Source organism: Rutidosis leptorrhynchoides, chromosome 5 (genome assembly GCF_046630445.1).
Source record: "Rutidosis leptorrhynchoides isolate AG116_Rl617_1_P2 chromosome 5, CSIRO_AGI_Rlap_v1, whole genome shotgun sequence".
NCBI lineage: Eukaryota > Viridiplantae > Streptophyta > Magnoliopsida > Asterales > Asteraceae > Rutidosis > Rutidosis leptorrhynchoides.
The window spans coordinates 458,586,973-458,606,017 of NC_092337.1; the positions used below are offsets into that span (position 1 = coordinate 458,586,973).

The window sequence follows — 19,045 nt, forward strand, 5'->3', positions numbered from 1 at the left end:
TTTGTTCAACTCACAATGAATAATTTAAACCAACTTCCACTTGTGTCCAAAATATAAAATAAATTGCATGTATTCTCATCCCCAAAAGATTTAAAATAGAAAATGGGACTATAACTCACCTTAATAGCAAATGAAGAAACCACACAAAAATGCGAACAGCAACAAAGTAAAGTGATCAGGAATGATCACAACGCTGACCTATAAATAAAGCAGGTCGATATAAATAACTAATTTAGGTCAAGTCTTAGTATGATAGCTATTGTACATGTTGCAAGTAGACATAGAACAAAACTCAACATGCATCGATTTGATCAGAACAGCGTACGGACACACACTTTCTATTTTTAGAAAGTTTCTATTTTTTAGCAGGTTTCCATTTTTGGAAAGTTTCTATTTTTGGAAAGTTTCTATTTTTGGAAAGTTTCCAAATTTAGAAAGTTTCTATTTTTAGAAAGTTTTAAGTTAGGAAAGTTTCCTTATTTAGAAAGTCAACAAAAGTCAACTGAAAGTCAAAGTGAACCGAAAGTCAACTCAAAAGTCAACCTTGGTCAAACATAGTTAACATTAATTTTAAAAGTGTAAGTTATAATAATAATATAAGTTATAATGTTAATTAAAGTTAATTATGTATAATTATGTCATAACATAAGTTTAATTAAATTAAAATGAATTATTAAAGTTAACATAAGTTTAAATGATATAATTAATATAACGTAAGTATTTAATTAATTAATTAAATATTAATCATAATATAAGTATTATTAATTAATAATAAATTTTAAGTCATATCATAAGTATTATTAATTAATAATAAATTATTAATCATATCATAAGTTTCTAATTTTAATTATTAAATCATAAGTATTTAATAATTAAATTATAATTAAATAATAACTAAGCCTTATAATAATTAAATAATTAATTAATCCTTATTATAAGTCTTATTACAATAATCTCATAATATAAGTTTAATACTTACCATAAGTATTTTTCATTAATAATAAAAGTATTATTAATCATAAGTTTAATTAAATGTTTAATTAAATCATAAGTAATTAATAAATGATATAATAAATATATATCATAAGTCTTAAATTAAATTAATTACTTTTTATATCATAATTAATTTATTAATAATGAAAATCATTATTTTTATCATAAGTCATAATTAATATCCATAAGTTTTAATTAAAAGTTCATCGGGTCATAACTTGAGCCCCGGGAATCAGTTTTCGGCGAGTCTTATATATATCTTTGCCTAACCAACTCACCCGACACCTTAGTGTACTCAAGAACACCCCAAGAACAGCAAACAAGTCGTGACTTACAGCCACTAATCAGTTTGGATCTTTAATCTGCTCAAAAACGTGTTTTAGTCATAACGGGTGATCCCCCCCCCCCAAAACGTGTTTCATCCCATCATCATTCCTAACACACTAGTACACCCTAAAGACTCTAAAAATGATCACAAAGTCGGACCATACCTGTACCAATTCATTTTCACAATTTAATCTTAACAAAACACCATTTTAATCATATCTAGAGTTCCGGGAATCGAAATGACATGAATCCGGAGTCTAAAATTAATGTCTTGATGAGAGGAACTCATCTAGATACTTTAATTTCACTTTTATATCAGTTACACAACCAGAAATGAATGAAAAAGCTGCTGTCCCAATTCAATCAAACCGAAAACATATAGATTTGAGCATTTCTATGCATACAATCATCAATACAATAACATGTAATCATCATACTATCAATACAACATATAAAACATAAAATTATAAGAAAAATTTAAAATCTAGGGTTAGGGCTTATACCCTAATCAAGAAATGGATGACATGAACGCGTAGAGCTCGATACGGTGAATCCGGAAATGATGAAAGCCCTAAATCTTCAAGCTTGAAATAAAAAGATGATGATGATTATTGGTGGTGCAGGTGATGGCTCAAGAGGAAGAAAAAGAGGAGAGGAAAAAATGAAATAAAATGTTTACTTGAAATGGAGAAAAGAGGATTTGTTTCTAATTAGTGCTAATTTCCAAAAAAAATGCACAACCCCCCCCCCCTGATGGAGTTTGGACGAAATTTTCACATGGGTTGGGCCCTATTAGCCCAAAATGATAATATGTATAATTGCTTGTGGCCCGAATGCCCGAACGAAGCCCGAAACGCGAAAACATCGCTACGCGATTAAATAATCGGAGAGATAACGCACACGCGACAAATAATATATATAAATATTATATATAATCATATGACATCAAAATATCATATTTAAAATAATTTGGATTTAAAAATCCCAAAAGTCTGACCGTTGGTTAGAAAAACGAAAAGATTCGTCGGATAGAAATCCAAGACACGTAGAAACGTACAACTTAAAATATGAATACAAATATTCATATAACACATAATAATTAATATATTATTATAAAAATAATAATATAGGTTATAGAAATGATGTGGCACGAATAATAAATAACGGTTGTTAAATAATTAACGGTAAAAGATAACGAAAAAAGTAGGGTCGTTACACACAAGTACTCAGTTGTCTTATATCACTGAGCCTTCACCGTTCCGCTTATCACCTGAGAATATCAGTCCTCTAGTTAATACACTTTTCAATAAAATTACTCATTAGCATTAATATCACAGCAATATAGTAAATGGGTCAGAATTGCACTTGACCCAAACATACAAACACTGTCACTCGCACGGAGGAGGTCTCACACGTGCGACTGACCTATCACTTAATAATAGTGATTATAAAACCTACTCACACGGTTAAGTATCTCACTCGTGCGAATGGACACTTCACTCGCACGAGTGAGTGTCTCAGACGCACGGTTGAGCAAGTACAGCAGCATAAATGCATCTCGAGCTTTTTACACCCAACCTAAATTTTGATTTAGTGTTTTAAAACCTTATCATTAGAAACTACACCTCAAGATGATTCCAACGATAGTTTATTCGTTAAAAACGGAGTTACGGTTTGAAAGTTACAGCCTTTTCAATTTTACCAAAAACTGGCCACTGCTCACTCGTGCGGGTGAGGTCTCACTCGTACGGTTGAGCCCTCAACCGCGTGGTTGAGCCCTCAAAAGTGTGCTCAACCGCGTGGTTGAGATGTCACTCGTGTGGGTGCTGAAGAACACCACTAGCACGCTGTTTTCGCCTTTTTTGACCCCAAAACTCGATTTCTGCAAGTTTTGATCAATCCAATGACCCAAGAACACTATATAACACATATATAATCTATTTCTAACCTCAAAAAAGCATAACAAACACATTCAAAGCAAGAATCAAGCATAAAAGCTAGCTTTTTCAAAACCCACATAAAATCCATTTGAATTCACCAAAATCTGAGATTTTTACCTTATTTTGATGCTTGAAATCACTACAATCTGATTCACGAATTCATAATCTTTGGTTTGCACTTTTTAATTTGAAGATTTAGAGAGCAAATGAGTGTTTATGGTTTATGTTAATTTCTAAAAGTGGTAAGAATGAAACGTACAAAGTATATATTTAATTTTAGGTTTCTTCACACTAAGGTAAGCTCTTCCATCTAACACTCGGGTATTTACCAGTTATTCGAAACCCAAAATCTTTAATAACTTATTCATTCTAAGTCCAACTCAAAAAATAAATATGTTTTGTGACCCTTGTCACAAAACACATTATCTCATACACAATAATTATAAAACACATAATTATTAAAATCACTTTAATAACACAGAAGGGTAAATAGGTCATTACCTACTAGGCCCAAAGTGAGGTTGTTACAAATCTACCCCCCTTAAAGGAGATTTCGTCCTCGAAATCTGGTCAAGGTTAAACAACTGAGGGTATCTAGAGGTCATCAACTCCTCGGTCTCCCATGTTAGGTTGATGCCTAAACTATGCTTCCATTCCACAAGCATTGTTGGCTTCTGTTTCTTGCGCAACTTGATCACTTTTCGGTCCAAAATCCTAACACATTTCCCCCACTAATTTCTTATTCGTATTCACTTTTAAATCTGAAATGCAGTTTCCTGTTCATACCTCACTGAAACGACACATCCTTTCTAGTTAACATTGTCAAAGACCTTGCAATCTTTGAAAAAAATCTTTACTATATCGTCGGTAGTAACCGACCAATCCTAGAAAATTCTTAATTTCTATCAGATTCTTTGGTCAATTCCAATTCATCACAACTTAAATCTTATATGGATCCACTTTAATAGCTTCGTCACAGATAACATGACCCAAAAATTTGAACTTCACGTAACCAAAACTCATACCTTGAAAAAAAATTTCACACAATTGTTCCCGTCTTTGGAGTTCTAACACTCGACTTAAATGCTCAGCATGCTCGGATTTGGTTTTGGAGTACACTAAGATGTCATCAATAAGCACGATAACAAACTTATCCAAAAACGATTTACACATCCTATGCATGAGATCCAAGAAATTTGTTAGAGTGTTGGTTAACCCAAACAGAATCACTAAGAACTTATAATGATCACATTGAATACGAAATGAAATCTTAGGAATGTCAGATTCAGTAACACGAACCTAGGAATGTCAAACCACTGGATACTTCTACCTTGTTAGGAAGAAGCAATCACGTCACAACTGTTCTTAGTTGAGCACAATATATATGACAAACATTTATATGCATTTGTTCAAAATCAAATGGTACACCTATATATCAAAATGTACCTTGAAAAGTAGGAGAACACTTTCTCTTCTGCCCAGAAGATGTGTAGACGATCTCCCAATTGATTCCACACCTACCCCTGCCCCTGACCCCACCTCAACACTAGATCTTTTCGCATACGGACATTGCCTCGCTTGATGACCTCCTAACTGACAATTCCAACAAACACCATCTGTATACGAACAAACTTGAGAATCATTCCCTATTACCCCACAACGAAGACATCGCCGTGTCGCTACCGAACATTGTCCAACATGATGAATTTTACACTGTCTACACCACTTTTTCGGTTTAGTTCCTACACTAGATTCACCTTAGAAGGATTGTCCCTTTTTTTTATTATTACTATTCTTGTCTTTCTTAGTTGTTACCTTTAGTTTACCTTTCTTCTTTTTCTGGTTGCTTCTTTCAAATTTTTCATCGTTTTTATCGGTTTCATTTATCACTGGAGTCTGGAACGAACAAATCGTACCTCTAACCATAGTTCCGTGTCCCAGAGGTAACACACTTAAAATCTGTTGAGTATGAGATAATTCACTTGTCACTGGATTATTTAGAACTAAATATGGACAGGCCATGGAGGGTTGGTTTGGGTAGAGAAATGGGTCTGGAGGTAACTGTGGTACAAATCTCCAAGGTCCAGATATATAAGGTAGCACTGAAAAACCTGAAAGTGTATTCTGGTTATTGGTTCCCAATGCAACTAGAACTGATGGCACTTGCTGTTGTACCATATCAATCATTTTCCCTCGTAGCTCTTGAACTTCATCCTGTAATTGCCTAATATACTGATCCTTATCTTGTGATGTAGTTGGATACGATGCTCTGGGTTGATTAGACACACCCACAAAATCATCACGCGAGGCTCCAACATCTCTCGGGGTCATAGGGGCTTCTGCGAGGTTTGATTGATCAGCCATACCTGTCTTATCACAACATCTCACAAAAGCTTAGATGATAATCCATTAGTATGTATCACTAACCACAATTATTCAATCACATAACACTTACATTCACTTATCCCGTTCCCCCACTTGTATGTTTGACACCACACGGGGTTTGGAAACATGTCACTCACATGTACATGCTGCCATACCTATGCTCTGATACCAAGTTTTAACACCCCAGATTTTTTTTAATACACAGCGGAAGTTACATACATATAATAGTCACGTATAAAGTTGTATTACACAAAATCACCGGTGTTACTTAATTAATACAAACTATTTGACCATATTGTTTATTACAAAACATCAGAGTCAATCACTGTGTTAAACATCTTCACTTGCCTTGCAAAACCCACCAAAAGCTGCTAATCTATACCTGCAGGGCAAAACACTGTAGGGGAATTAGCATAACGCTAAGTGAATGGCAATATCTATGTGGACATTACTACAAGCATCAAACACAGCTTAAAGGCACTGGTTACTAGATCACTAAAGGCTATAGACAAGAGGACCGGCAACCCATCGCTGATCAAGCTAGAATATACCGATAGCCCACACTACCGAATCACTGGTATAGTATTCCAGACATGACGCACTCGTCATTCATACTATACCACTAATTAGTAACGCTTGGACCCAATTCTATTACCCCAAATAAGGTAAACACAATCGACCTCTTATGTCGGAATTACACCCATCGACGTTGGCACTGGGTGCGCACATAATCACATATAGTCACACACTGGTTAAAGACTCCTACACAGTCTAGTCATAAGCATGGCACATATCACTATACTTGTCACTGTATAATCACATCCATAAAGATAGTCCCACTCACCTGGAAGCACAAGTACTCAGTTGTCTTATATCACTGAGCCTTCACCGTTCCGCTTATCACTTGAGAATATTAGTTCTCTAGTTAATACACTTTTCAATCAAATTACTCATTAGCATTAATATCACAGCAATATAGTAAATGGGTCAGAATTGCACATGACCCAAACATACAAACACTGTCACTCGCACGGATGAGGTCTCACTCGTGCGACTGACTATGCTCACTCGCACGGGTGAGTATCCTCACTCGCACGACTGACCTATCACTTAATAATAGTGATTATAAAACCTACTCACACGGTTAAGTGTCTCACTCGTGAGAATGGACACTTCACTCGCACGAGTGAGTGTCTCAGACGGACGGTTGAGCAAGTACAGCAGCACAAATGCATCTCGAGCTTTTTACACCCAAACTAAAGTTTGATTTAGTATTTTAAAACCTTTTCATTAGAAACTACACCTCAATATGATTCCAACGATAGTTTATTCGTCGAAAATGGAGTTACGGTTTGAAAGTTACGGCCTTTTCAATTTTACCAAAAACTGGCCACTGCTCACTCGCGCGGGTGAGGTCTCACTCGTACGGTTGAGCCCTCAACCGCGTGGTTGAGCCCTCAAAAGTGTGCTCAACCGCGTGGTTGAGCTATCACTCGTGTGAGTGCTGAAGAACACCACCAGCACGCTGTTTTCGCGTTTTTTGACCCGAAAACTCGATTTCTGCGAGTTTTGATCAATCCACTGACCCAAGAACACTATATAGCACATATATAATCTATTTCTAACCTCAAAAAAGCATAACAAACACATTCAAAGCAAGAATCAAGCATAAAAGTTAACTTTTTTAAAATCCACATAAAATCCATTTGAATTCCCCAAAATCTGATATTTTTACCTTGTTTTGATGCTTGAAATCACTACAATCTGATTCACGAATTCACAATCTTTGGTTTGCACTTTTTAATTTGAAGATTTAGAGAGCAAATGAGTGTTTAGGGTTTATGTTAGTTTCTAAAAGTGGTAAGAATGAAATGTACAAAGTATATATTTAATTTTAGGTTTCTTCACACTAAGGTAAGCTCTTCCGTCTAACACAAGGGTATTTACCAGTTATCTGAAACCCAAAATCTTTAATAACTTATTCATTCTAAGTCCAACTCAAAAAAATAAATATGTTTTGTGACCCTTGTCACAAAACGCACATTATCCCATACACAATAATTATAAAACACATAATTATTAAAATCACTTTAATAATACAGAAGGGTAAATAGATCATTACTTACTAGGCCCAAAGTGAGGTTGTTACAGTATCAATATACCATGTTTAAAACTATCTGTGATTACATGACGTAGTCATGAAGATTAACTCAAATCATGTTTGAAACCTTACTAGTGGGCCAATTCACGAAGTGACTATTATACCATATTTAAAACCTAACGGGTTAAATTTAGATTTGATATGTTGATATTCTTTAAAATCCACTTGGGCCAGCGATGATATATACTTAATGGCCGTACATGTTCGTAGCTAGCAAGTAGCAACCCATGGGATAATTACTCTAAATTATTAACACTCCTTAATGGTTAATTTTTGTGACTGTTAGCATGTAATTAATAAAGAAGATAATATGGCAATTTACTTTTGGAGGAGTATAGACTGACCGTAAATAAACATGACTTATAAGAGAAGTTAATACTAGTAATACACAACTTCTCCAAATCAGTAAGAGTAGTTGCGTATTGGCTAGTTACGTTAAATTCGTCAATTTTGATAATTGTACTGATGAAGTGATGCAGTATGACAGACATATGGTTATATTTAGATGTTTTTACAAATAACATTTCAACACAACCAACCTAATACTAATACTAAATGATAGTAATATAACAGCCAACTAAGGAATCTTAGTAGATCTGAGTATGTGATTAAGTAAAATGATATTCACAAATATAATTTGTGATTCATTTTACTATATTTAGGGAGTGTTTGAATTAGCGTTTGGTGGTGAACTTTTTGAATTATTTCGTTTTGAAATTACAAATAATCTATTTTAACCATTCGGCAAATAAATAACAAAAGTAGATTTTTTAGACCATTTGTAGTGGTGTGTGGTGTTGGTTGCTTTTTATATTTTTTTGCGACTATGATATGTTGATTTTTGGTGTGAAGTATTGGTGGCGTTAATTTTTGGTGTGGGTTAAGAGTAATGTGATGTTGTGTTAAAATATAATTGAGTAATAAATATCAAAAAGAGATAAAAAAATATATATATATATTATTAAAATAATTTAAAATTGATAAAATTGCTCCCAACGCCGGTTGTCTTCCTCGGTAGAATCCAACCAGCGCCGGCCAAAACCATGAATCCAACGCCGCGATACGAGTAAAACTTGGCATTGCCGGTGCTCCAGCTTGGATCCAACTCGGTTTGATTGAACCGATACAACTGGTCTTAAGTTTTATAAGTTGCAAATCGCGGAAATGGAGAAGTACCTAGTCATTGTGGGGAAAACGTGATTTCTCAACTAAAGTGTCAGTCAAGTAATTTTACTATTATACCTAAGGTTGAAAAAGACGTGAGACGGGGTCGAAACGTTAGCGACCTCAAAACTTCGCAACGGAAAAAACGGGGTCGAAACGGATGTTGACTAACGTTGACTTTTATATATATATATATATATATATATATATATATATATATATATATATATATATATATATATATATATATATATATATATATATATATATTGAAAGGACCCGTTCATATCGATTATAAACGATTCATATCAATTGGTTACATTGCGAGGTATTTGACCTCTATATGATACATTTTACAAACGTTGCATTCATTTTTAAAAGACAAACTTTCATTTCATCGAAAGTTGACAGATATGCATATCCTTTCATAATATATCGAATCTATGAATGACTTAACAATAATCTTGATGAACTCAACGACTCGAATGCAACGTCTTTTGAAATATGTCATGAATGACTCCAAGTAATTTCTCTAAATGAGCAAATGCACAGGGGAAGATTTCTTTCATACCTGAGAATAAACATGCTTTCAAGTGTCAACCAAAAGGTTGGTGAGTTCATAGGTTTATCATAAGTAATAAAATTCATCATTTTGATAGACCACAAGATTTAAATATAGTACACATATCTCGTGTACAAAACCATTTTTCATAATGCTTAGCAGAGTAGGTTCGTATCCTTTTCTCCCCTGTAAGTTGCCTCGCGATTTTTAAATAACCGTACACATATCTCGTGCACAAAAATAATACACATAACCTGTGTATAAAAATCATTCTTTCGATACATAACATTCAATTTGATTTCATTGCTCAACATGGTAACCGACCTTAACATATAATGCGCATCAATAATATCCCCAAAACAGAACATCTCGTCTGTATAATATATAAACTTCGAAGTACTAAACAACACGCCCACTAGCTCTTCCGTCTAGTGAACATTCTGGGTGGGGGTGTTAAACCCGGTAGCTACCTTTAGGATTCGCGTGAATTAGGGCCATACCCGTTTCTAATTCTTAGGTTAACAAGCAATAATAATCAGGGGAAATATTCACAACAATTAGTGGCAATTATAACGTCCAACTAATTCAATAATAATTCACAGAACTTCTGTCTGCATAATAATTCATTCGAGGAATGTTTTGCTTGTATCTATCTCGTCAAACATTTATAAAAGCATCTCAGTCCAAAAATATAGATTTCAAAGGCATTTAATAAAGCAGTTGTAAAAACAGCGCATGTATTCTCAGTCCCAAAAAATGTAAAGAGTAAAAGGGAATCAAATGAACTCACAATACTGTATTTTGTAGTAAAAATACATATGACGAAACTGAATAATGCAGGGTTGACCTCGAATTCACGAACCTATATCATTTGTATATATATTAAAACATATAATCGTAACTCAACAAATTTATTTATTATATTTTAATTTATATATTATATATATTTAATTTGTGTATATATTCAAAATGATTAATATTTATATAGTTATATTAATATTAATATATCCTTATTTTTATATATAATTGTTTAGTGTTATAACTAAAAATCAATAGTTTGTTATATGCATGTATTTATATAAATAATATTAATAGGTTTGATATATATAGTTATGTAAAATATTAATATAATTATAATATATGTAATAAGTATATTTTATGCACAAAATATTCATTTGTTTTAAAAAAATAGTTTTGATAATAATTATGATTTACTAATAATAATAATACTAATAATGATTTTGTTAATACTAATACTTATAATAATAGTAATAGAAATCTCATTAATAATGATAATCATATTACTTAATAATAAAACTTATTTTGATAATAATATTAGTAATAATAATAACAATAATAATAATAATAATAATAATAATAATAATAATAATAATAATAATAATAATAATAATAATAATTATAATTATAATTATAATAATAATAATAATAATATCCTAATCATAATAATACTTATATCAACATTACTAATACTAATAATAATAACACTAATAATATTAAATGATGTTACTGGGCAACAAAATGATAATAATATTAATATTATTTATAATTGTAATTATATTCATAATAATAATAACTAACACTTATTTTAGCATTACAATAATTATAACACTTGTAATAATAATAATAACTAACGATAATAATACTAATAACAATGGTAGAAATAATATTTATAATACTAATAATAACAATAATAATAACAATAACAATAATAACAATAATAATAATAATAATAATAATCATAATAATAATAATAATAATCATAATAATGATGATAATAATGATAATAATGATAATAATGATAATAATGATGATGATAATAATAATAATAATAATAATAATAATAATAATACTAATAATAATAATAATAATAATAATAATAATAATAATAATAATAATAATAATAATAATAATAATAATAATAATAATAATAATAATAATAATAATAATAATAATAGAAATGGAAATGTATACCCTTTAAAGAGCCATCCTAAAAAGAATTATCCTAAACGAGACTCGAACCCGTGACCTCTTGAACACCCGCTAACACCTTTACCATTCGTCCATGCTTGTTTATCTGATTAATACCCATTTCATTTATATTTAAACTGTTCTTCTGTGTTCCCTTCTTCTTCATGATTTAATCGACCAGAGTTAAATTAATCAACACAACCATTTAAAATTTTTGATTTTAGGATTCTTAATAACACAGAAAATGACTAGTAATGGATTACATTATTTAAAACAGAATTAAAATAAAAAAAATAACTGGAACAGTCAATATAAAACGTTTATGAACTTGAAATCAATTTCGAGTTTTTAGATTGTTTTGGATCAAGACTTCTACATGAAAAAGGTGATAAATCCTTATTAGAAACTTCCCAAATCTTCAGTTTAACTGGAAATATGAAAATGAACTCGAATTTCTCGATGAACACCTTCGTTTAACTTTTGAATATTAAACTTTGACTCCAAAATTCAACTTTAATTCAGATAATTGAAGGCTGAAACTTTTCAAATAGTTTGAGTAAAACATCCTTAACAATACTACATTTAAAGAATTTGGGTTTGATTTCGAATTTGAGTTGTTGCTATTAACAGTCAAGAACACCATGAATTGAATTTGAATTTAAAATTTTAAAACGTTTCAGACCAATATTATTGAATGAAAAAGATCCTAAATTGTTATTTGAAACTATCTGAGTCATCAATTAAACTTTAAACACCAAAACAAATTCGAATTTAATGATGAACAATTTCTTTGACTTTTTGACAAGTAACTTTGACTCCAAAATTGAAACTCGATAGAAAGAATTGGGATTTGAGATTTTACAGATAGTTTAAGTATTTGATTTCTAATATAACTGCATTTCTAAATTTTAAAATTCATTAATAAATTAAGTTTTTTTTTTTAGAAAATTAACCCAAGAACAGGGCAGTACCTGTTGTTCTTCACAACTTCTGATTAATTCGATATATATTTGCTGTTATAGATATTTGCGATTGATAACGGTAATGGTAGGTTGATTGATAAACTTATTAGCTGTAATGGATTGATTATATAACGAATGTGGTTATCGAATTTCCTCAATCAGACAAATCGGAACAGAAAAATAAATAAAAAAATATAAAAAGTTGAATGTGATGGCTAAAAAATTTTGGCAAGTTATGTGAATTAATTCATCTTTTGTACTGGATTTAGAGACATAAAATCAGATTACTTATAGCTTGAAAGTGATCCATAACAGAATACATATCCCTTAAATTCCTGTATGTATAAATTCGTATATATATATTTATTTATATATCTATGTCCGATTATATAAGAATCTGATTATATCTGTATTATATAAATCTGATTATATATGTATATGTATTTATATATATTTATATATATATATTTATATATATATATATATATATATATATATATATATATATATATATATATATATATATATATATATATAGTTATATAGTTATATATAATTTAAATCTAAATTAATATTAATAATTATCAATGTATTAGTGATAATAATATTATTAACATTTTTATTAATAAGGATACTAGTATTAATAATAATAAATGATAAAAATAAAATAATAATAATAATATCATTACTAAATATAATAGGTTATATACTTCAAATAAAAAAATACCGTTAATAATTTTAATAACACTGATATAATAATAATAATACTAATTATAATAATGCTAATGATAATAATCATATTTGTAATAACAATACTATAATAATAAAATTCATATCTATAGATTATATATTCATATTTCAATTAGTATTAATACTAATAATACTATAATAGTTTGTACATAACAAATTTTATATTTGTATCATAATTGATATTTATTTAATAATAACCATTTTAATATAATAACTATAATTTATCTTAATAATACAACTTGCAATTACATTCATTAATAATTATATCATATATTATATGAATACATCTATTGAATGTTTAATATTTATCTATTTTATAAATGTTATAATATAATAATTATTATTAAAAATATTTTATATATATATATATATATATATATATATATATATATATATATATATATATATATATATATATATATATATAGTTTCATAGTAATATCATATGTCTATTTATATATATTTATCTTAATAATAACTTATTTATCTTGTTTATTTTACATTTTTAATTCTAATTGATTATAGTATACTTTATACACTTATATTTATATTTATATATATGTTTACATATTTAATCGTTCGTGAATCGTCGAAAATAGTCAAAGGTCAAATGATATTATGAATATAGTTTACAAACTTTGTTGCTCAACATTACAGACTTTGCTCATCGTGTCGAAATCAAATAAGAATTTAATTTAAATTTGGTCGGAAATTTCCTGGTCGTCACACTCACACACACACACATATATATATATATAAATATAAAGTTGACCGTCTTTTTCCGTCTTTAACCGTTTTTTCCGTTTTTTCGGTCTTTGACCGTTTTTTCCGTCTTTGACCGTTTTTACCATTTTTTAGCGTTGTTGACCGTTTTTTAAGCGTTGATCGTCTTTTTTTCCGTTTCAAGGCCCGTTGCAATGATACTAAGGCAAATCCGTTGCGGCGTCCGTTGCGGCACCCGTTTCGACCGTTTTTTACAACACTGATTATTCCAATCATTTGTTAATGATTTGACTTTACAAAAAGCATAAGTATGTCCCACTGTCTCTTACTATTATACATTTAGAGTATTGGGAGTGATGACACAGGTCACTTAGCATGTCACTGTGACTTGGTGAGTCAGAAAAAGTGGGAAGTGGTGGCCTAGGTCACATATGGTATGTCAGATTTTATTTTTATTTTTTAATGATTTTAAAAATTAATATAATTATAAGAATTAACATAAATATAAATAACTTCATTAAAAATTAAAATCACACATTACAATTCCTAAAATGAAAAACAAATACGATTAAAAATTCTAAAGTAGACGACTAAAATAAAACAATTCAATTTTCACTTCGAAGCTTGGCCCGAATCACCGTTTTCTTCGCTTGAAGAACCATTGCATCTTCTTCATCTATTCCCTCGGTAGATAATTGTAGTATGTTCAATTCAAAGTAACTAGTCATTGAATCAAATGTGTTGCTTGCACATTCATCAAATGAGGATCTTGCGAAAGCGGTGGAATTCGAAGACGTCTTTTGTGATTTTGCTTTTCTTGATTTTCCGGGAGGTCGTGGGCATGCATCATCCCCAAACATATTCACATTTGGGTTCTCTTTCGGCTCTTGTGCCTCTGGTTCCTCGTCAAGATCCAAGTCATCCAAACGAACATAATTGTGACGTTTGTTTGTTTTAAGAGGACTCGGGTTGTTCCACTTTTGCTTGTCTTTTAGGAAATTTCAAGTAACGCAACCGTTGAACCTTTTAAACATCTCCTGCTTGTATTGTGCATCACAACGTTCCTTGAAATCAACATCATTCTCACCACTACGTGGAACTCGTTTTAAGCGACTCACGATTCCACCATACTTTCTATAAGCTTCATTCATTTTTGTCCATTTGGAGGACAACATGTTCTTAGTTCGTTTGTAAGGTGGACCCCTCGAATTGTACTTCTTCATAACCACGTTCCACAACAAAAGTGCGTTTTGATCATTGCCTTGGTTTGGATCTTCCGAAGCCGTGATCCACGATTGAGCTAAGTGTGGCTCATCTTCGGGTTCCCAAAGGTATTCAGTCCATCTTTTCGATTGAGACGACTCGGTAACCACATCTTTTCCTTTTGCCTTCGCTCTCGACTTGCGTTTTAGGTGGAACTTGTGTTTGTTGTGTTTGCGGAATTTGTTTTTGTTGTGCTTGTTGCCACATCAAAAAGCTTTGAACTTGCTCGAGAGTCATTTGTGGAAATGATTGTTGTGATTGATGTGCAAATTGAGTAAATTCGAGATTCGCCTCACCACTAGCCGAACCTTGAGTCGTTCCGGGATAGTATGGTGAAAGTGGACTCCATTGTGAATAGAGATAATATGGGTTGTTCGACATCGTGAAATCGAAAAGTATATTATTAAAGTTTTTGTTTGTGGTTGAATATAAATTGTTTGTTGTGAATAAAATGTGAATGGGTTATATAGGGATTTTAAAGTTAAAATAAAAAATAAAAATAAAAAATGTAAACGGTTAAAAGAGTCGTTGTTTACTTTTTGTATTTTATTTATTTATTTTTTTAATATCTTTGCATTTTTCGTCGGGTAGGCAACTGGCCGAACTGAAACGCGTGTAGGCGGCATAATTCGGAAGTGGGGGATGACGTCGGGGGTGGGCGATGGGGTGGCGAAGGACTGCCACTCCCATGCTCTAATACGTACCCATGTTTGAGATTTCATATTTTATTACTCCGTATTAGTACTTAATAAATAAATTTGACGTTGTATCAATTTAGGAAATTTTTATGAAGTCGTTTGAAGTTCTAATATTATTGGGACATAGTCATCAAAACCTATGTCACGTCGCATGCTCTGGTACATGTTGGGCATTTTATATTACAATATACTACATATGAAATTTATACATATTTTTTATAATATAAATGCATGTCCATTTTAGTAATTTTGCATGTTAATTATAAAATAATCTGATTTAACCAAACACTCGAAAAACTAATACTCAGGTTATTATGATATCATACAACATAATCAAATTCAAACAGCATTCATTTAAATTACGTTTTGATACAGCTGATTATTTAATTATGATTATCTAAAACGACAATTATTATTTAAAACGCTAATCCATTGATTATCTAAAACGACAACTACTTTTTAAAACGCTAATCCAAACACCCTGTTAATATGACATGTTAATTAAGCTTTTTTTGTTCACAAAAATATATATAAATCACAATTACAACTATCACTAAAAGATCTACTATATACATCAATAACACTAAGATAGTGGTGAAAACAATAATTCTCTGATCGAACCAGATAATATATATACACCATTAAGAGCTTGATTTTGAATAACAAATGGCCCCTAACATTTCAAGCATTACTTTATGGAGATAACATGACTCATAAAAATAAAAATAAACAATAAATATCTAAATTAAACATACAAAAGTCAGAAACTATCACTATTATAATATACAAGTATCGACAACTATTTTTCTTGCTAGCAATCTTGAACAACTTATATCTCATTGCTATCTCTTATAAAGACACAACCATCACATTTGGATGTTATCAAATATCACACACACATAAACAACAAGAACCAAATTATGGAGCTTCAAATTCTAGTTTTCTCCTCCATCATTTTAATCCCCTTCTTCCTCTATTGTTTCGACCTTTATCGTTTAAGGAGAATGCCACCGGGCCCTACCGGCCTCCCCATCATCGGAAACTTACTTGACATCGGTCCAAAACCACACGAGTCCTTAGCCAAGCTCTCTAAGAAACACGGTCCACTTATGACCATCCGGTTAGGCAGCATCACAAGTGTGGTAGCATCCACCCCCGAAGCTGCACGTGAAATTCTTCAACATAATGACACGTCATGTTCTGGTCGTGTGGTCCCGGATGCTGTCACAGCTTTGAGCATTCATGATGCGGCAGTTATATGGATTTCAACAAATGATGTTTGGAAGAAGATTAGAAAAGCTTTGGGTATGTACCTCACTCACAAACAAAAACTTGATAGCCTACGTGATCTTCGACTAAACGTAGTCGATTGTATGATCGAGTTCCTTAGAGGGTCTGAAAAGAAAAAGGAGTACGTGGATATCGGAAAGTTGGCGTTTGCGGTGGCGCTTAACATGATGTCGAGCACGTGCCTTTCACAAAATGTGGCTAGTTACGATTCGGATGATATCGGGGGGTTTAAGACGGCTGTGAAGAAGGTGATGGAGGTGGATGGGAAGTTTAACATAGCGGATATTTTTCCCGTGTTGAAACCGTTGGACCCACAGAACATACGGCGTGAAGCAAAGGTGGCTTATGATTGGCTCGATAAGGTGATTACGGGTTTCGTAAAGGAGAGATTAAATCAACGAGAGTTAAAACGTCCGAGATTTGGTGATATGTTGGATTCATTGTTGGACTACAGTCAAGATAATGAAGCTGAATTCAAACTCAAGCACATCAGGGCTTTACTTATGGTTGTATTTCCTTTTTGTTATTTTCCTAGTTTCTTAAATAGTATAAATAAATCATGATATAAACATTTTAATGATTCAAATTGGAAAAACTAATTATATGTATTTCATTGAATTATAGGATCTTTTTATAGGCGGGACAGAAACGAGTTCAAACACAACAGAATGGGCAATGACCGAACTGTTGTTGAACCCTAATATGTTTTTGAAAGTCCGAGAAGAAGTTTGCACGGCAGTTGGGGAAGATGGGAAAATACAAGAAGCGAAGATCCTAGAATTGCCGTATCTGCAAGCCGTAATCAAAGAGACGATGCGGCTTCATTTAGCTGTGCCTCTACTAATACCTCACAGAGTTGAGGCTCATGAGGTTAAACTTGGTGACTATCATGTCCCAAAAAACACACAAATCTTGATAAATGCATGGGCTATATCACGGGACCCTAAATATTGGGATAAACCGTTGATGTTCAAGCCGGAGAGGTTTTTAGGAAGTGAGGTTGACTACAAAGGTCAACATTTTGAGTTTATACCTTTTGGAGCGGGTCGAAGGATATGTCCTGGATTACCGTTGGCTCAGAGGGTGGTGAGTTTAATGGTGGCTTCGTTTGTGTATCATTTTGACTGGAAGCTTCCTCATGATAAAGAAGAAATGGATATGAATGATGTTTTTGGCCTTACGTTGCTTAGGGCAACACCTCTGTTGGCAACTCCTATATCTATCGAATAAATACATAAATCTGTCTAGAGGATCTGTAGTTGTTTGTTACCCTAAAAAACCTCTAGTGTTATATGTAAAAGTTGTAAGCTATACATTAAGCTTTCAACTTTTGTTGTTTAAGCTACAACCAAGTTTATTTTGTTGCAATTGAGTTGTATATTAAACTCAAGCTTGTGAGTTTATGAGTTAAGAAGACTAGTAATGTGATTAAAGTTGCGGGGGCATGGGGGTTAAAATGGTTAAACATGTCTTTGAAGAATGTTTCGTGCTTTTTTATGCTTTTAGAGCTTACTGTTAGTGTGTCACGAAAGATAAGTCAACTTGATTTAAGCTTTTAATTGCATGTTGTTGTTAAACTAATAATTCGATAATGATAATTGATAATCTGATCTTGTATTAAGTAATGATTTTATTTGATACAATTGAATTAGTTTCAATGCTTACAAGATGAGGTGTTTTATACACAATTGGTTCTAACAGCTAATTCTAAATGTGGGAAGGCTCCAATATCACTTTTGAAACCCCCATATACAAGAAGGGAAACTGCTGAGTTGGTTGTCCTTTTGACTCGTTTTGTTGTCTGCTAGTAGACCCATGTGATATACCAAAGAGGGAAG

General features: G+C 31.7%; 1 protein-coding gene across 1 annotated transcript; it reads left to right on the forward strand.

Annotated features, from left to right (window-relative positions):
- Window positions 1-16,827: 16,827 nt before the first annotated feature.
- On the forward strand, window positions 16,828-18,544 carry LOC139850537 (cytochrome P450 76T24-like). Its single transcript, XM_071840105.1, has 2 exons — window positions 16,828-17,713; window positions 17,832-18,544. The coding sequence occupies exons 1-2, from the start codon at window positions 16,838-16,840 to the stop codon at window positions 18,435-18,437; spliced, it is 1,482 nt and encodes a 493-aa protein (XP_071696206.1). The 5' UTR covers window positions 16,828-16,837; the 3' UTR covers window positions 18,438-18,544.
- Window positions 18,545-19,045: the final 501 nt, after the last annotated feature.